This window comes from Jaculus jaculus, chromosome 22 (genome assembly GCF_020740685.1).
Source record: "Jaculus jaculus isolate mJacJac1 chromosome 22, mJacJac1.mat.Y.cur, whole genome shotgun sequence".
NCBI lineage: Eukaryota > Metazoa > Chordata > Mammalia > Rodentia > Dipodidae > Jaculus > Jaculus jaculus.
In genome coordinates this window covers 1381348-1401914 of record NC_059123.1, presented here as the reverse complement: position 1 = coordinate 1401914, position 20567 = coordinate 1381348, and the positions used below count along the sequence as shown (strand labels likewise).

At 47.4% G+C, this 20567-nt stretch overlaps 1 protein-coding gene and 1 long non-coding RNA gene across 2 annotated transcripts in view; one reads left to right on the top strand and one right to left on the bottom strand.

The window, feature by feature from the left end:
* Nucleotides 1–20567, bottom strand: part of Tmtc1 (transmembrane O-mannosyltransferase targeting cadherins 1) — a 189634-nt gene that overhangs the window by 8778 nt on the left and 160289 nt on the right. Inside the window, exons 13-17 of the mRNA XM_004664370.2 lie at nucleotides 13938–14046; nucleotides 4496–4598; nucleotides 2431–2566; nucleotides 1683–1827; nucleotides 318–455 (exon numbers count right to left, since the gene is read on the bottom strand). Of these exons, the coding sequence (XP_004664427.2) occupies nucleotides 318–455; nucleotides 1683–1827; nucleotides 2431–2566; nucleotides 4496–4598; nucleotides 13938–14046 (631 nt within the window). The remainder of the gene's footprint in view (nucleotides 1–317; nucleotides 456–1682; nucleotides 1828–2430; nucleotides 2567–4495; nucleotides 4599–13937; nucleotides 14047–20567) is intronic.
* On the top strand, nucleotides 16827–20447 carry LOC123456419. The gene is made up of 3 exons (XR_006634517.1): nucleotides 16827–16928; nucleotides 19760–19823; nucleotides 20173–20447. It is a non-coding gene; the product is annotated as an uncharacterized LOC123456419 (long non-coding RNA).

Here is a 20567-nt window from a genome sequence, read left to right as displayed (position 1 = left end):
CATGACAATGACATCAGACCTTACATCAGAAGGGACACAGAAGACAACAGGGCACACAATGTGGGGCCCTGTAGAGTCAGCTCAGGCACACTGTGAGAATAACACAGAAAACGAAGCCTTTAGGCCCTGGAGGAGCTGAGGACACACTAGCTCCACGGGATGGGCTAGGAGGTACGTGGGGGGCATCCAAGGCAGGCTTCCGGGAGGCCGACATGCCAACCGATTCTCTCAACGTCTCGGCCTTGTAAGTGTGCAAGTTAGTGCAGCATTCTTGCCCCGCGAGCTCTGCCCGGAGCAGCTCAGCAGGGTGACCCCACCTTGCCGTGGCACTCTTGCTTGCTGTAGATAGCTGACAGGAGGCGGTAGCATTCCAGGCACCCGGGCTCTTCTGACACGAGGTGACTGGTCATCTTTTCAGCTTCTTGGGTCTCACCCATCACTGCCAGGACCTGAGCCTGCAAAAGCACATGGCCCTGGGCTCAGAAGGCGCTTTTCATTCCCTAGGAAGAGAAGCACCTCTGTGGCGGAAAGCCCTTCAACCGCCTCCCCAGCGCCCAGCCCCCCACACCTGCCCGCTGACCCGGAGCTCTTTGCAGAGGGCTCAGCTTCCTGTCATTCCTACATCTGTTGAGGCGCATGTGCGCATTTGTGTGCAAACAGCAGGAATGCCAAAGACTCAAAGAAAAGTTGAAGAAATGAGTCAGGAGACAGTTTCCTATCATTTTGACAAAATGCTATGTTTGGAAGAAGATGACGGGTTTGATTCATTCTGTGTCTAAGAAAAAGGAAGGGAAAATGACAAATATTGACATAAAAACATTGCTGGTCTGGGCTGGAGAGATGGGTTAGCGGTTAAGCGCTTGCCTGTGAAGCCTAAGGACCTTGGTTTGAGGCTCGATTCCCCAGGACCCACGTTAGCCAGATGTACAAGGGGGCGCACGTGTCTGGAGTTCATTTGCAGTGGCTGGAGGCCCTAGTGCGCCCATTCTCTCTCTCTCCCTCTTTCTCTATTGCTTTCAAATAAATAAATAAACAAAAAGACATTTTTTAAAATGTTGCTGGTCCCCATGTTAATTTTTCCGAATTGGGTTGCTGCATGTTGTCATGTCCTTGTTCTACAGGAGGTTTTCAAGTGGGTCAGAAGAAAGGTGCCGCACACTAATAGGCACATATATCCGATTGTCCATGTGTATGCACACATCTCTAGACACACTTGCATTCAAACAGGAAAGAGAAGTACCCAGGTGTACATAAAACCTCTCTGCCAATGTGCCTACAAGAGGGAAAGGGAACCGCCCATGTGTATATAACACTTCCGCACACATTTGCATACAGGACGAAAAGAGGAAAAAATGGAACCAAATGCCTAAAACTAATGGCCTGGGCTGAGAGAGTCATTTATTATTTTTCCAACTTTTTAATTTTGTTTTGGATCCAGTGACTGGGGCATGCTTGGCAAGTACTCTATCAGGATATTACCCCACAGCAGCAACATTTGGGGGAAGTTTGAACTTCTTTTGAAACACAGACAGCAATGTTGGTGGCGCATCTTTGGTGAGTGGCTGAGCCACCGCTCACAGGCCGGGTCTTGCAGCGGCATCCCACGCAGCGCTGCGCCCCGGCTCTGGGACCCAGTGCCTTCGGCTCCCAGTACTAGCGCTCCTGGCTCTCCTTCTACTCACCAGGGCCAGGCGGAGCTCCTTCTGTGCGGGCTGGAGCGCTGCGGCCTCCCGGTACACCTGCAGGGCCTCCTGGTGGCGGCCTGTGTTGTAGTAGAGGGCGCCCAGAGGAGATAGGACGTCAGCCGTGCGGGCCACCTGCAGGGCGCTGCATTTGGAGAAAGTCAAATCCACGTTTTCCTTCTGGTAGGCACGTTTCCAAAGACCTAGCCTGAGACTGGAGGAGGACCATCTATAGCTTAAGACTCTGCTTCAGCCTGGCTGCTGGTTTTAGATCAAGGTCATTCTTTTTAAGGACTGTTTTGGATCCCTGGAATATAACAGAATGTCTCTAGGGACTTAGCAGCCTGGCCCTGGGGTACCAAGGGTCTTTGCCGTCAGGCGCAGGCTATCATGCTCGGCTTCTTAAAGGTGTGTGCTGGGGCTTGAACTCAGGTCCGTAAGCTTTCCAGTGCTGGACCACTATCTCTCCCCCCCGCCACGCACCCCTTCACTGGCACTTTTGAAATCGCTACCTGTTGTTTGCGTTGCCTCCCACAGCTTTGGAAAGCCGGATTGAGCTAAAGTGGGCATGAAGCCTTAGCCACCGTTTAACCAGCACGGGTAAAGTAACCAGGATGATACCGTGAGGCTCCCTTTGCGCATGAGACTCCACGTCTCCTGACCCAGCAAAGCTAGCATGCCCAGAGCTATCTGTTCCAATTAACCAAGGAGGTGGGCACTGCCAAGGTCCCTGGGACACAGCCCGTACCGTTTGTACCACTCCTCAGCCATGCTGTTCTTCCCCAGGGACCTGTACAGCCGGCCCAGGTTCACCACCGCCACGTGATGGCTGGGGCTGAGCTGGATGGCCTGCTGGTAGTGCGCCACAGCCTTCTCCGGAGAGCCTGCAACGTGATGGGGGGAGAGCAGAGCTGGCGGTGTGACCAGAGGCCTGGGCGCGTCAGTCTCTCTTCTGATCTACGTCACTCTTCCGGAGCCGGCCGGCATCTTCCCAGCCATTACTCAGCTTGTAAGTACCTCGCACAGGCTTGCTACTGTATCTTGCTATTGTACTGGTCCCTTTTGCTATTCACTCACACTTCCACAGAAATTATTAACAAAAAGGCAGTAAAAACTAAAACCCATTGCTTTTACTGTCAATATTATTTTAGGCAAAATGTTTTCTGATTGTTGGCTTTGGTAATGCGCCTGTTCAACTTGTCAGTGATTTTGCTTGTTTCTAAGACCAGATCCCACTGTGGCTCAGGCTGGTCTTAAACTTGTGGCAGGTCTCCTGCCTCAGCCTGCTAACTGCTGGGATAACAGGCAGGAGCCGCCATGCCTAGTTAGTGACTGTCACTGATCCAAGACAAATTCCCTCTCCCCAGACAAGAAACGGAATAGGCTATCATTGGAGGAACACAATCCTTAAGTAATTTCCATGGGTTTGACTCAGTTACCATGTAACAACCTGGTACACTGCTTTCATAAGTATCTGTCGGCTCTGTCCTAAAGGTGTTTTGTAAACCATACATTTCATTAAAATGGCACTTGCCCAGTATGACGTTAAACACTGTAATGTCACCCCGCCTGTCTACTCTGTTGAATATATGAAATCACCCTTCCTTTTTAGTCACCTCTTGAGATTTCAGAGATTAAAAACAACAACAACAACATTATCACCAACAGGGGTAGACACTGAAGTGTGATGTCATTAAGAAGTTTAATAAAATCCCATGGCAGGCAAGGAGAAAAGCTTGCTGGACTAAGAAGGATCCCAAGAGAGGCATCGTAGGAAAACTATAGCTAAGTGGCTGAAATTTAAAACGGGCTGAAATTCTTAATAGATTGAATCTCCCCAACCATACAATTTGTGAATCAGATTGAACTGGGAGACACCAATGGACACCATGTGACAGTTGTCAGGGAGTCACCATGGTCCTTTGGAAGGGTGTGGGGTGGGACTCTTTGTTGATGAATGAAAGAGAAGAGGTTCAGCCCAGGCCACAGAGCTCCTCTCTCGGGCTTTACGATTTGACAATCTAGTGTTGTGTGCCCAATGCACCAGCAGGGGGCATCCACACAGCAATTTTAAATTCACAGATAAGTTTCCATTTCCTAGATGATCAGAATGGAAATGTGTACTCTATAAAGCAGAACTTCACATGTCCTAGAATATAAAAACACTGCCAAGCAATTCGTATTGAAAATATAATTAGAACTGAATTCTACTGCAAGGCAGCCTGTCTGGTAGGCAGCAGAGCATGGTGGTGTTTTTGCATTTAAGTCAAGTATCTTTTCATTACTTTTAAGTATCCATTACATGCAAACAGTATACGGGGCTCTGTAGAAATCATAAGGAAGAAAACAGAATCCACTCCAGGCCTGCTGTGCCTTAAATAAGACGAAGAAAGTGTGTTCTACAATCGGACCTATCACAGGCAACAACGTGCCACTTACCACCACACAGTTTCTGTGGTGTGTGACAAGAAAGGGACAATGAACCTCTTTTTAAAAATCTGTTATGAAAACGATTTGCCATGGGCCGCGAGCTAGGCTCCGAGGCGGGCTCTGCGTGGTCTGGGGTCTGCATTTCATATCGTAAGCCACATGTCGAAGTGATGCCCAGACTGGGAGTCCTTAGGTCAGCGGAGCCGTTTCCTGCCGCCTGGGGAGTTTTCCTTCAAGGGCCCAGCTTGAAGATACTGAGCAATGACAGCCCCGGGTGCACACTAGCTGACAGCAAGTGTGGGCCTCCCCGCCCCGCTGTGGCCGTCGTCCAGCACGAGAGAATCACCCATCGCAACCAGAGGGCTCTCCTTAACCTTCCTCACCAGAGTCAACCAGGAAGACCGCGTAGTTGTTGTGCAAGTCAGAGCTGTCTGGACAGTTCTTTATTCCAGCCTTATAGATCTCCTCAGCTTCCTTGAATCTTTCCTTCAGATGGGAACAAAGAAAAAGAAGTAAGAAGGTTTTACAAAATCGGCTGTGAGTGCACACTGGGAACAAGCTAGCTGGTTGTCTTTGAGGTTTTGCTCAATCACCTGCTGACACAAAGGTTAATCAACAGAAAGAGCACACAGGACATCAAACCTGGGGAACCAGTTCCTGAGAGTCCTGAGCTACCTGTGCCATGATTTGACCAGTGTCAGTGCTGGGCTCCACCATCTCTGCTTTTAAAGGATCCATTTTCTACTATGCAGGGCACCTTAAAAACACGCTAGCATGATAAAATTAACAGTTATTAAAAAGTGAATGGGCGACATTTTAGCAGAAGCAATAAAAGCGCAGAACAGGAAAGCTGGGCACTAGTTCGTGCTTTCTAACAAACGAGGAGCACTGGGGACAAAGTGAGAAAGATACCCAGCCAACATGTCCCAGCCAGCGGGGGACAGGGAATTGAATCTGGGTTTTCATCAGATATGCAGGGAACTGGTGAACTTAAATAAAGGAAGCGCTTCTAGAAACAAACAGGACAATTATGCCATCAAAAGAAACAGAACAAGAGCTGGAGAGATGGTTTAGCAGTTAAGCGCTTGCCTGTGAAGCCTAAGAATCCCGATTCGAGGCTCGATTTCCCAGGACCCACGTTAGCCAGGTGCATAAGGGGGCGCACGTGTCTGGAGTTCGTTTGCAGTGGCTGGAGGCCCTAGCGCGCCCATTCTCTCTCTCTCTCTCTCTGACTCTCTCTGTCACTCTCAAATAAATAAAAATAAAATAAATAAATAAAAAGAAACAGAACATCCATTTATCCGTCTGTCCCTCCATCCATCCACCCATCCATCCGCTCAATAAATATTTCGTGAGCACCACACACGTGCCACGCATACAGTGGTAACAGAACGGTGTGCCCAACAGTCACATCCCTACCCTCCCAGATTCCTGAGTGGGGTTCACACAAAAAGCTGGCATTGACAAGTTGCATATCTGGGATGTAGATGTAACCAGGAGGACAGGTGCCTGGGAGGCAGGCAGGGGGGTCCTGCAGCCGACATTACCCAAAAGCCTAGGTACTAGGGACCACGAATCTCGGCAGCTGAGAGCCGTCATCACGTGCTTGCAAGGATTCAGCGGCCACCAGGCATCTTGCAGACATCTTTGCAGCGGCACATGCGTGGGGGGGAGAGGAGTGAAGAGGTCTTTCTTCCCTCTGAAAGAATTCCTCTTGCAGAAGGTAACAACAAGTTTCCAGTTGCAACTGCTGTTTTGCCTGCTCTCATTTCACTGTTTTCCTGACACTCCATAGTAGGACAAGGATTGCCTTTTCAAACTAAGATTTTTTTTCAGTTTTGGGCTTATGAGCTAAGAAATTTAATTTCAAGTGTCCAAAGAAGTAACGGGATTTGAAAGACCATGTGTGTGGAGATGCAGGAATGGTATCCCTGCACCTCAGTGACCCCCAGTGGCAGTTTCAAAACTCTGTGAAAAATGTCTTCAATATTCGTCTTTCTTTTCCTTTCACCTGACTCTAAATCTCACGGAGTGATTAACAGCACCACGACAGAAGAAATGCACTTTGTGAGTGGACACCACGGCCTCCCCAACCTGACAGGACAGTGCACTCACCACGGAGACAGCACCATTTAACCCGGGGCTTGGCTTCACACAGCCACTTTCCCACCTCTCCAATTTCACATCCAGTCCAGAATGCCCAGGTCCCTGATCCCTAGCCCTAGACCACAGGAGAGGAACATAAGCTAGTTCTAGGAAATGTTTAATTAAACATGCTTGTGAGCCACAAAATGGTGTTGAGGTCCATTGAAAAAGCCTCTGAGGGCAGTGGTTAAAAAACATTTTTGGGGGGGGGTGGAGATATGATTCAGTGATTAAAGGTGCTTGCTTGCAAAGCTTGCTGGCATAGGCTCGATTCCCCAGTGCCCATGTCAAGCCAAATGCACAGGGTGACACATGCATCTGCAGTTCGTTTGCAGAGGCAGCAGGCCCTGGCATGCCCATACTCTCTCTCTCTCTCTCTCTCTCTGCTCATAAATAAGTAAGTAACTAAATAAATAACAAATAATTTCTGGGACAATATAAAAATAGATTCTGTTTGCTGCATGGCATAAATATATTTACAATGGGATACAAAGAAAACAGGCCTGCATGGCATAGCATTCACCTCAAGAAGAAAATGGGAAAAAGACCCTTCACAGTGACTCCTTTCTAGAGCCAGCTGATATGCTCAGAGGAGCCCTCTTCACAGAGGACAGACAGACAGACATCGGGCTAACACAGTAATTCTCAAGCTTCTTGCTGCTAAGAATCTTTTGAACTCTTAAACTTACTTAAGGGTTCTAAAGAACTTCTATTTATGTGGGCTATGTTTGTCAATATTTACCACAGGGGGAAAAATCTAAGAAATTTAAAAATTATTATTTAAAATAAGAAACTCAAGCATAAATAAACATATTTATTTAAAAATGACTATTTTCTAAAGCAAAGAAAGAATGAAGCCTGGGGAGATGGCTCAGTCAGTGAAGCTCTTGCCTGGCAAGCGTGAGGACGTGAGTTCAGGCACCCAGCTCCCATGTAAAAGCGCACGTCTATCTTCCTGGCCCTGGCGTGTGCGCTCGAACCTGTGTGAGTGCCCATCTCCTGCCCACCTGTGAGTTTCATTTAGAGTGCTCCACTGACGTTCACAACTAAAAGGCCATGCGCTTCCAGTGGCAGAGAAAGTGGTACCATTCTTTGAGAACATATTTCAAGAATCATGAAATGTATTTATAATTTCCAAATTGAGGTTTTATTTCTAGAATTGTACCACTAGGAAACAATTTAAAAATAGTGTTTTTCTTTTTTTAATTTTACTTATTTATTTATTCTGAGATACAGTATCACTCTATGATATAGGGCATCCTCGAACTCACTATGTTAGCCCAGACTGGCCTAAAACTTGCAGCGATCCTCCTTCAGTATTTCAAGTGTTGGGACTATAGGCATGAGCCACCATATTTGACTTAAAAACCTTTTTTTTTTTCTTCAAAAAATTACCAGAAAGGAAAAGTTTGCTTTAGGGGAAAATAAGAATCCAAATACCCAACAGTCTGCATATTCTTATGAAAACTAAATTCATTGAGTTTAATTAGTAGCCATTTAAATGGTACTTATAGGAGGCCATGTTATACCATGAGAAAGTCACTCTACTGTAAGTTACTTACTGAAAGGGAAAGGACAGGACCCAAGCTACATACAAATGCAAGTTTGAAAGCAGTATAAGTATATTTAAAACACCTGAAGAGAATATGCTCTTTATTGTTTCTAGATTCTAAACTGTGTATACTTTGTTTTCTCTGGTTTTTCATCTATGACATATTTATATTACTGGGATAATTAGAAAAAAAATTCTGAAATGTCTTTCCTCATTTTCTTCCTAAAAATCTTGCATTTCTCTGGCAGGATTCCCTGGCAGCTGAAAGGGGACCTACCCCAGAGATGGTAACAGTCTGTTTTCATTCTTCACATGCAGTTATTTCCTGCACACAGAGAACCGCCACATGAATCTATCCCACCCGCTCCTGAAACAAGGCTCTCAACTATGCGCACCAGACTGCATTCTCAAGGGTCCTTGAAATGATCCTGTGGATCTCCACAAGACTTCCTACTTCCGTGCCTCACGGCGCTCTCCTCACACGGTCAGCTTTGCAGCCTGTCGTCCAGAGTGCAAACCCACCTCTGCCTCACCAGATCCTTCCCACCAGGTGGCATTCCAACTTCTTTCAGCTTTCCACTTCTCATGTCTCCTACCCTCACACACAGAGGGCCTTGCTCTCCAGGCTTGCAGGGCCTCAGGAACAGTGTTAGGTGGGGACAAACCCTGGCAGGGTGGTCGCGCTGGTGGGGAAAGTGTAAGCAGGGCAGGTGCACAACACAGTAAGGCGGACGGCAGGTCTGGTTTCCTCACGTCACGACAGGGATTCCAAAAAGCCCTGATGCACAAGACCAAGCCGGGAACTAGAGGAGACTTCATGCACGAAGTCAACCAGAGGCTGAGTGGTTTCTCCCAGTCTTGGGTAAGAAAGGTGAGCCTCGACTCAAGGTTCGCAGACAGGCTATAAGGCTTTCTCAGGCATACTGAGCTCCACAACCTTGCTGTTTCTTCTTCATCATCATCATCATCATCATCATTATTATTTGCTTTGTTGATTATTTGAGACAGATTCTCACTGTTTATAACTGACTGGTCTCAAACCTGTGACCTTCTGCCTCTGCCTTTGCCTCCTGGGTACTGGGATTGGAGGCATATATCACTATAATAGCTCCATAAATCGTCTTTCAAGTTATAAACAAATAATCAGAAGTTCTTCCCAAATCCCGCTACTGAAGCAGCTGGCAAGGGTAGTCAAAGGCACTGGGTGGCAGAAAAGGACTAGAAAATCAGACATTTCAGGCTGATACAATGAACTGAACTTTCCTTGCACCTAGATTCAACCTGCAAAATGGCTGATTTTTATTTTTCGGTCTTTTTTTTTTCCCCCGGCAGGAAACTGACAACCAGAGTGGACCTAGGCTGTGTGTGAGGCCCATGGCGGCGGCAGGCGGAGGTGAGCTGCTGAAGAGGGAGACTGGCAGAGGCTGGTACCATGGCTTCCAAGTCCACTGGTGTAGAAACTACCGGGTGCTGTTAAACGAATTCACTGAGTGAATCCCTTCACCACCAAAGAATGTTGAGCTCTGTGGGTTTTCCTCCAGCAGCTCCTGTCTGCCTTGCCTGTGTACCAGAAACCCCGTTTCCCTCCAGAAGAATCCCAAACATGAAGGTCACGCAAAGCCAGAGGACAGAGGGCTACCCTGAATCACGCTAAGAGCTGCTCTGCCTCTTTCACGTTAGAATCAAATGCCAGAAGGGCTGGAAGAAGGAGCTCTTCGGCCTTTAAGAGATGTTTGGATTTCATCGCAGTTTTTCCCATCTAGGGTAGGAAAGGCTGCCAAAAGATGCGACCTCTGTGTGTGAGAACGGATCACAGACCAAGCCACTTGCTTTCTTCACAGTCCCTCACAGCTTCCACCGTGCAAAACGCAGCAGCTTTGCATCAGTTTGCCACATGGTTCATAAAAATAAATGTATCAGGAGGTTTTAAATAGCACACCTGACACTTTCAAAACCCAACTGGGGAAGAAGTACACACGCTGTTCTTTTTAAACTTCTGCCTGAAAATGGTTTTAGGTTTCATTTAAGAAACAATTTCCACCTAGTTTAAAATACCTTAATTGTAACAGATGATCATTAAGCATCTGGGTCATTTTTAAAGCAGTCACTTTTCATGAACTCAGAGCTCATCAATTTTGAGAAGGAATACAATGAAACCTTGGGATAGCTATTAAGACAAGTTTCTGCTCATATTAACACATTAATATTTTATTTAGTTGTACAGAAATGATGGCACTAATCACAGTAGGGCTCGAAGTGACTTATTAAAATATTCATTAGCACTTAGTTGATGTTTAAGAAGACAGTTTCAGACACGGAATTCATAGGCATTAGATATATGAAGATAGTGCAGAATGTGTGTCGACTTTTACATTTGGAAACCGAGACCCCGGTAGCTGGCAGACTCCTTGTTATGCCTTGGCTGTAGCTATGAAGTCCAGATGGGGGTCTCCTGGGTCACTACCAGCTGCCACCAACTTGACCTTATGGGGAGCGGAGCCCCAGTGTCAGATTAACCAAGAAATGCCCTATGTCTGCGTTGCACAGCAGTCTGTGGGGGCCCCACAGGCAACGGGCTGTTTATAAAAGATCCTGCTTCCCAGAAGGAAATCTGTACTTACACCATGATCAAATGGACACACACCAAGTCCACGCGAGGGTTACATTTGAATTCAGATAGTCAGGAAATAAAACTACATGCTTAATTTGCAAGTTGATGTGGGTTCCCGTCAATGGAACTTGTTGCGGCTTGCATGTAAATTGTCTCCCCCTCCCAGGCTCCTGTGTTTGAATGAATGCTGGCTCTCCAGTGGTCCTGTTGTTCAGAGTCCTGGAACCTTTAGGAGGTGGAGCCTTGCTGGAGGAAACTGGTTACTGGAGGTGGGCTGTATAACCAGCCCCACTTCCTGTCCACTCTCTGCTCACTGATGCTCTCTGGCATGAGCAGGCAGCTGCCACCCTCCTGCCACACAGGACGGCCTGCTGCTGTCTTGCCCGCCACAGTGGACTTAGCCTTCAATGGGAGCCACATGGCCCTCCTCCCCAGGCTGCTTGGGTCAGGTCGCAGTGACAGCAAGAGTAGTGAGTACAGAGCTCTCTGGAAAGATAGGTCACTTGATGAGTTATCAGTGAGGACGCGGAAGAAGTTTGGTAAGTTGAATTGTTTTGGAGGGAAGAGGAACACTGAGAAGGAGGGAGAAGGAGGCATGGAAGACAGACAGAATTCTGTGAAGAGACATCAATCGTTTCATTTGCACCTAGGAAAAGCCTCTCCCTCCCCCCCCCCACAAAAAAAAAAAACAAACACAAGCACAAGCAAAAGCAGACTGGGGAGATGGCCCTGTGGGTAAGAGAGCACTCGGGAGGTAGAGGGAGGAGGATCGCCATGAGTTCGAGGCCAGACTGAGACTACACAGTGAATTCCAGGTCAGCCTGGGCTATAGCGAGACCCTACCATGAGAAACAATAAATAAATAAATAAATAGCATCAGGGCTCCTTGGGCTGGACTCCCCAGAATCCACACAAAAAGCTGGGTGTGGCCATGTGTGGTGGTTTGATTCAGGTGTCCCCCATAAACTTATGTGTTCTGAATGCTAGGTCCCTAGTTGATGGGGGTTTGGGAATTAACACCTCCTGGAGGCAGTGCATTGTTGGGGGTGTTATAGCCAGTGTCCCCTTGCTAGTGTTTGGCATACTGTCCTGTTGCTATGGTCCACCTTACGTTGGCCAGCGGGTAATGTCCACCTTCTGCTCATGCCATTGTTTTCCCTGCCATCGTGGAGCCTGTAAGCCAAAATAAACCTCTTTTTTTCCACAAGCTACTCTTGGTTGGGTGATTTCTACCAGCAATGCAAACCTGACTGTGACACCATGCATGTGTTTAACTGTAGTCTCTGGAGGGCAGGGACTGGAGATTTGCAGGGGCTTGCTGACTGAAAAAGAAAAGGCTCTGGGTTGAGGAAAAGACCTTGTTGTAATGGAACGCCCTGATGAAGGATAAGAGAAGAAACAGACCTGTATGGGAAAGGTGTGGCAGGCAGAGAACGGCCTCAAAAGCAAGCATGCGCTGCAGGCTGGAGTCATTGTGTGACAACCGTGCAGACTGAGGCGCAGTGCCTGTCTCTGAAGGTGACGGAACCTTGTTAGGCGGCGGTGGCAGAGTGCGCATCTCTGGAGGAAGATGACGGAGCCACGGGGAGGCGAGGAAGGAGGGCACTGACGGATGGAACCAATGCTTTCTTCAGAAGCCCTCCTGTGTCCTAATTAGCACATGCCAAAGGCAGCTGTGGACTGCCTGCAGCTTCTTTAAGTAAACATTGCTTGAAAACATGCAAGAAAATCATGACAAGCCAACACAGATAAGGCTTTCCCTCCAAGGCCACTCACGCTACGGGGAGAAGACAGCTGCCCTCTCTACCTGTGTGTACCCCGTCTGTGTATACCCCATCTGTGGCTTCCAACAACGTGAGTCAGAAATATTCAGGGAAAAATTGTGCCTATGATGGCATTTTTTTCTTATCTGTATTCCTTAAACGATACAGTGTGGCAAACATTTGCATAGCATTTACAGTGCAGGTGACTGAGAGAGGTGCACAGGCTGTATTCAAATGTGAAGCCAGTCTTATACTGAGGACTTGTGCATCCATAGATTCTGATATCTGAGGAAGATTCTGGAACCTTTTCTCCAGATATTAAAGGATGACTATATTAAAGCAAGAAAACTAGGCCTATGAGTTTTGTCACTTAAATATTTATAGGATTTCCTAATCTTCCTACTTGTTGGAACTTTAAAAAATGCCTAAGTGCAGGGGGCTGGAGAGATGGCTTAGCAGTTAAAGCATTTGCCTGCAAAGCCAGAGGATCCCAGTTTGACTCTCCAGGACTCACAAAAGCCAGATGCACAAGGTGGCACATGTACCTGGAGTTCGTTTGCAGTGGGTGGAGGCCCTGGCGTGCCCATTTTTTCTCTCTCCCCCTCTCTCTCTGCTTCTATCTCCCTCTCAAATAAATAAATAAATAAATAAAAATATATTTTAAAAATGCCTAACATCAAATTGCACCTCAGTAGCTGGTATGTAGCATCATGGTGTTCCTGGTGTTTGAGTCGCCTGGATAGTGCATGGCACCATGCAAAGATGCGGAGTTTGATTTTAAAGAAAAGATGGCCGTTGTGTGACAGCCGAGTCAACTCTTTAGCCAGGTCACATACATGTGTCAACAAAAAGTCCTCAGTTTGAGAAGGTGACATGTCTGCATTCCTCACAGCGAACCCTGAAAATCGGTAACAGGTACTCAGACAAGTGAGAAGGAAGACAGGACTCAAAGCACACCCCTCAGCGCTGAAGAGACAGTGGATAAAATGCTTTCCTTGCAAACAGGAGAACCTAAGCTTGGATCTCCAGAAGCCACATAAAACGCCAGGCATGTTGGAGCATGCCTGTAATCTCACTATGGGGAGGCTGGAGATAGAGTCCCGGGGTTGCTATTAACTATTCTAGCCAAATTGGTGAGTTCCAGGTTCAGTAAGAGACCATCTCAAAGAACAAGAGGGAGAAGTAATAATAGAAACTTGACACGGATCTCTGGCATACACACACACAAGCACACTTGCACAGATACGTGTGTGCCCACATGCATATGAGAATGCATACACATACATGCATACACCTGGAAAGAAAAACAGAACTGGGCTGGAGAGATGGCTCAGCGGTTAAGGCGCCTGCAAAGCCAAAGGACCCAGGTTTGGTTGTCACTTACCTGGCTGCATACTGAGTTTAGATGTGACTGCCTGCCAACAAACCCCCAGAACATCCCACCAGCAGCAACAACAGCAGTGAATGGCATGCAGTATTTCTGACAGACTTCGTCACAGAGTGACAGAGAATACATCACAAGCTGATATGCCACATGTATCTGAAGGGGACCTCTCTACACAGGTATAGTGGAGTGAGAAAACGGAACTTTCAGTGTCTGCCAAGAAGAAAACTGGCATGGGCATTAGGCATTCGATACAGCCGTCTAACCAGTCCTTAGGTAAGCCGTTTCTATAGAAATCTGTGTGCGGACACTGCTGGTGTGCTCAACAATAACATGGAGAACAGTTGTGAAGTTAAACGGGAACAGTCACCTGCTCGGCCAGTAGGGAAGCCAGGCTTGAGTATGCGTCGGCAAAGTCTGGGCCATACTTAATGGAGTCCTTCAGCAGCACGATGGCCTCTTCTGTTTTCTCCTGGGACCTGTAGGTGACAGAGAAGAAGACACCCTTTATCAGCCCTCTGCTTAAGCCTGAGTAGACCTGGCGATCTCATCTCTGTGAGCGAGGTGTGGTCGCCTCTTGCTGGTTTTCGCTGCACACTGTGTCACACTAGCCGGCGTCAAGGTGCTAGCAGAGCATTCTCACTGGAAAGGGGCGCTGTGACCCCACTGACCTCATACCTTCCATTTCCTGCTGGGGTGGTTTTAACGTGGAATGTCCGCCACAGGCTTACGTGATTGAACACCTGGTGGTGCTGTCTTCGAAGGTTGTGGAACCTTCACGAGAGGCAGCCTTGCTGAAGGAAGTAGGTGCTTGGAAATGGGTGCTGAAGTGGGACAATTCAGTTCCTTAATATATGCGGGATGTTGCTGGACAAGGTGGCGCACACCTTTAATCCCAGCACTCGGAAGGCAGAGGTGGGAGGATATCTGTGAGTTCGAGGCCACCCTGAGACTACATACTAAATTCCAGGTCAGCTTGGACCAGACAGAGACCATACCTTGAAAAACCAAAAAAATATATATATGTGATGTAACCAGCCACTTCACCCTCCCTGGCACTATGGATGACTGACTGTATGTATCCTCTTGAACTGCAGGACCAAACGAGCCCTTCCTCCCTTAAGTGGCTTCCTGCCAGGTATTTTGTCACAGCAACAAAAAAGTAACTGATACACATGCTATGCAGTTTTTGAGTTTTATTTGTTGGTTGGTTCACTAAGAAAAAACACTTGACCCCAGAGGGGTCATGTGAGAGGCACGCCCTGGGCAGCAGGGAGCCAATCTAGAATGATGTGAAGATGATGTGTGTCCTGCAGTGCCACAGGCTAACTTCTTTTTCTTTTTTTGAAAAATAATTAATTAATTTATTTATTTGAATGAGAGAGAGGAAGAGGCAGAGAGAGAGAGAGAGAAGCGGAGAGAGAGAGAGAGAGAGAGAGAGAGAGAGAGAGAGAGAGAGAGAGAAAGAAAGAAAGAGAAAATGGGCATGGCAGGTCCTCCAGCCACTGCAAATGAACTTGACTCATGCTCCGCCTTGTGCATCTGGCTAACGTGGGTCCTGGGGAATTGAGCCGGGGTCCATAGGCTTTGCAGCCTTAACGGCTATTTCCCCAGCCGCAGGCTAACTTCTTAATGGTGGCTCGGCTACCCACAAGCCAGGCCAAATGACTGATAGTCATCTTTGGTTTTGTATCTAAGAGAGAAGGTTTACATGTGTAATTTAAGTAATCAGAAAATACTGCGGCCAGTGGGTGGTGACTAATGAGCTGATATCATTCTTAATGAAAATTGTTTTTTTAAAAAAAAATATTTTCTTTTTCTTTATTTGCACACATGTGAGAGAGAGAGAAAGAGAAAGACAAAGAGAGAGGAAGAGAATGGGCACATCAGGGACTCTAGCTGCTGTAAACAAACTCCATCTGGTTTATGTGGGTCCTGGGGAATCAAACCTGGGTCCTTTGGCTTTGTAGGCAAGCACCTTAACCACTAAGCCATTTCTCCAGCCCCAAATTGTGTCTGCTTTTGTCTCCATATTCTCCCAGTGACTGGATTTTGGTTTAAAGAGGACATAAGGACTGAGGGCTGACAAGCGGCATCTTCTTGGATGACAGTCCCCTTCTCATGGGTGTCATGGGGAGATGCTGGCTCATTATCCTGGTTTCAGTGTCCCTGAAGCTAAGAAGTGTCCTCCTGGTAGTGATAACTTTGCTACTTAAACAATTCCACACATTATTACAAATTTGGTGGTGTAATGGTAAACACTCTAGACTCTGAATTCAACAATTCCACAAATCTCTGATCGTTTGTTACATGCCTGACATTATAAATTACAAAAATAAAAAAGGTAGGATGACGCACAGAGGGCACATGGTCTACAGGTCTCTAGGGCTCCCCAGCCCTGAGGGGGCCTTTTTGTTTTCAACTAGTTACCAACACAAAGCCTCATGCTGTGTTTTCATAATCCACCGACTCGGTAATGAATGTAGGCTGAATGTTCTCATAAATTTGCAGAGCGTTAAGTCGGTTCTTATAACAATTTCATGTGGCAGGTATTCTTGCTCTGTTATTCAACTCATTTTTCTAATGTAAACACATGCAAACTCAGAAGCAAAAAAAAAGCCATGTTCTGAGTGCCTCTCAATTGCCTGTGGTACCGTAGCCATTGCTGCCTCCCCCTCCTCCTCCTCCTCTGAGACGGGATCTCACGCTGTAGTCCAGGCTGACCTCAGACTTGCGTCAATAACCCGCCTCAGCCTGCTGAGTGGTGGGACGCCGGGCGTACTTGGAAGTCTACTCGTGCGCTTGGTGTTCAAGCTGTGGACCATAAAGTCAGTGTCAGCTGGACGCTTGCTCCACACGGAGAGCTTCAGAGCCCTCCACACCCACTCACCACACCCACTGCATTTTCAGGATGCCCAGGTGATCTGTTTGTACAGCCCCCCTCTGCAGGCTGAGTTCGTTGGGACGCAGTTATAGAGGGGCAAGCTCATTCAGGCCCAGCTTGTTACAAGGCAGTCTCACCTAGGAGGGAGTTCCTCATCACAGGGGATAAAAAAGTCACTATTCCAATCCAGGCCTTCCAGTTAAGGATTCAATTTGTTAAATGTTTATCACTGTTACTTATAGACAGGGCACTTGGCTGTTGCCCAAGAGAGGTGTCTATCCATGGTCTTTGAACCTTACTGGAGTCTAGTTAACTCCTAACAGGCTCTCCTCCACATGCTCTGTCTTCAGAAACAAGGAACCTCACAACGTAGTTCTGTGAGCTGTGGCCCTAAAGCCGTCCACCAGCTCGCAGCCCTCCAGTTGATTTCTTCAGTCAGCCAAGTTTAAGAAGCTCAGCACAGCTCTGGGGCGCCCAGTAAGTTTCATACACTCAGGTTTCTATTACAAAAGATATCAGGGTAGGGGGTGGAGAGATGGCTCAGTGGCTAAGGCACTTGTCTACAAAGCCTAACAACCAGGGTTCGATTCCCCAGCACCCATGTCAAGCCAGATGCACAAAGTGGCACATGCATCTGGAGTTCATTTGCAACAGCAACAGGCCCTAGCAGAGCCATTCTCTCTCTCTATCTATCTATATCTCTCTCTGTCTCAGTCTCTTTCTCTACTTAAAGTAAATAAGTAATTTTCTTTTTCAAAGATTAGTGGAAGTCATGTCTTCCACTAACACTTTTTTTAAGTGAGAGATTAATCCTGGTAACCTGACCATTGATCTTACTGTTGGCAGCACTCTTTCACCATGGTTTCATGTCTTTACTAACCCTGACTTGGAAGTGCTCCTTGGACCGGAGGGTAGACGCAGCCTTACCAAATTGAAAACCCTGAAAGATATTCAGTTAATTTTGTTGGATATTCTTCAACAATCAGTAGAGGAAAACTCCACAACTTGACAGCAAGTGATTTAATAGTTTTCATTTGTCATGACTAATGTCAGACAGAACAGAAACTTAGACTTCTCACAAATGGAGGCAGAGAGAGATTAATTACCACTGAAAGCAATCAATCCCATCAGCATCCATGCGTGGCACAACGGAAGTGGTGACTTCAAAGGGAACTTGGTGGATTCTTTCCACAACAGGGCATTTCTAAGAATCCCCGAAGGACCAAGGGCCTTGCAAAAACAGCATGCTGTAGGGTCAGCTTATCATCAGAAGCAAAAGCTCCCAGGGAGCCTCTCCTTGGGCTCTGCACTCTAGGATGGAGACCCTTTTGTGGGGGAGCTGTTGAGATCGCTGGACCTCCAAAAGCCAGGCTTACAGGCACAATAAGCTGCTTGGACAGACGTTTGACAATGTTTTGAAGAAAAGCTCTGGAAGTTGATAACTGAACACAGAAGACATTTCTGTTTGCATGTGCGTGAATGCTACAGGACAGCCTTGGGTGTCCTCTTCAGGACCACTGTCCACCAGAGGACCGCTAGTCTTACAGCCTCTGTGCTGGCTGCTCGGTGAGAGCTCGAGGGATACGTGCGGCTTAAATGGTATCTGACAGGGCATTCATCTGAGTGGAAGCACCCTGGTCTGAGCAGTAACAGGTGCCACACGTAAACCGCACTGAGGCTGGCGCCGTATCGGATTTTAGCAGCATCCCTTCCTACCCATATTTAGCTACATGTCCCTCTGCATCTAGAAGCAGAGGAAAGATCCCTACAGCTCTGCTCGGCGAGGTCACCCGGCTCAGCTGTGCTGAGCACCTTCATCCTCACCCTTGGCTCCCACATCTGCTTCTAGTCCTTTCTACCCCCTTACGACGTCTGGACAACAGAACGAATTGCTCCTGCAGCACACTCCCTCTCCTAGACGTCTTCACTGATGTTCAGCTGCTGCAGAGGATCCCAGCGAGATCTTCTCCCGAGCACGGTCTGGACCCCACTGTAAACATACCAGGACCCTCCCGAGCCTGGAACCCGTGACCCCCACCCCACTGCTCCTGCCACTGTCCTGAGCTGATCTGGAGCTGTGCCCTGGGGCCGAGCCTCTCAACAGGTGGCCCTCCACGAAAGGCTTGAGAGGTGCTGACAGAACCTGGCCTCCCTCTGCAGCATGGTGGAAGTGAGCCTCGAGTTCAGTACTCTGTTTGGCCCTGCAGAGCAACGGCTGGCCCGCATCTCTGGCTTCTGCTGGCCTGTCTTAATGTGATACCCCCAGAGGGCCTTTCCCTCGGCCCCACCCAGCTTCTGTTCCCAGAAAAGCCTTCCCTGACTCGCCCGGCTGAAATCAGCACCCCCAAGACAACATAATTAGAAACAATATATGCACATATATACATATACATATGTGAATGAAACAATATATATTTTATATATATACATATCTGCCTGTGCTCATGTGGGTCTCTGCATTTGTTTATACATATATGCATACATATATATTGCATACATATGTCTATAGATATATGCACACATGTGCCTGTACCCGTGTGTGACAGCATGTGTCCATATACACAACATGAAAGGCTCCAATATCTTATACTTTTCAGTCAGGTAGAAAAAGTTTTGGATTTTGGAGCACTTTGACTTAGGACTATTTTTCAGATTAGAGATACTTGGCCAGTAAAGCCAATGAAAATATTCTAAAGTCTGAAAAATCTATGAAATCTGCACTTAGGTCCAATACATTTCCATGAAGGGATTCCCAACCCGTACCTATACCCAGTCTCACTTTATGTCAACTCCCCATCTTCCCTTGTATTTTATTTTCTGTTGCATTTTCATTTTTTAAATTAATTAATTTATTTGAGAAATAAAGAGGGAAAGAGGGAGAATGGGTGCACCAGGGCCTCCAGGCATTGCAAATGAACTCCAGACACATGTGGCACCATGTGCATCTGGCTTATGTGGGTCCTGGGGAATTGAACCTGGGTCCTTAGCCTTCTCAGGCAAGTGCCTTAACTGCTAAGCCATCTCTCAGCCTCATGCATTTTTATTTTTTAAAAAGTAGGGAGGTGAGCTGGGCGTGGTGGCGCATGCCTTTAATCCCAGCACTCAGGAGTCAGAGATAGGAGGACTGCTGTGAGTTTGAGGCCACCCTGAGACTCCATAGTGAATTCCAGGTCAGCCTGGGCTAGAGTGAGACCCTACCTCAAAAAACCAAAAAAAAAAAAAGTAGGGAGGAAGCCCCTGCCATCTAGAAATGCTGTCTTTGTTCGCTGACTACCGTTCTGCGAAACTAAGCACCTTTATTCTCCAAGGCCCTGGCCAGGAAGTGATCAGCACTACGACTGTCTACTGCAGGAGGGACAAGGACACAAGTGGGTGAGTGTGCCATGTGTGAGGCCGCCAGGCTCACATCATGATCTTGTGAACATCTGCTTTCTACCAGGGGACACCCTGCATTCTGCCTGTGAACTGTGTGGTGGTTAGAGTCATAACTAATAAGGGAGATGGGAGGAAAGGATGATAGAAGAACATTATAATGCCATATGGCATGATCCCTGACATAGAGACTATTCTAACCAAGTACTCATAGAAATATGTCCCCACATCTTGAATCTAACTATTTGGTCGTGTCCCCTTAAACCACCGGGACATCTACTCTCTTTGCACATAAAAACTGGTGTGCTTACTTAATCTCTTCTTGTTTCTCATTGTGTTTTTCTGACAGGTTCCTGGAAAGGCCAGAGTTAATGACCAGAGCCAGGGATGCTGGCACGGGAAGCACTCCTTACCCATCCCACACCGGGGTGAGCCACACAGAGCCACTACCGACAGCTTCAGTGCCCCAGGAAGTGCCACAAGCGAGTCCAGATAGACCTGAGTGGCTCTCGGTGAGTGACACTTGGTGAGGTCTGCTGCTGGGAACCAGCTTCAAGTTGTCTGTCATGAAACTCCCAAGAATCCAGACGAGCTGCAGTCAGCTTGCTGAGGACGCAGCACCATCTCATACGGAGCCTCTGGCCTGACGAAAGCTCGCATCTCCCTCGAGGCCAAGCCTAATAGTCAATGCCTGTTACGGCCAACACAGTGCCCATTTGAAGTCTGAGACGGGCTGCCTAGTGT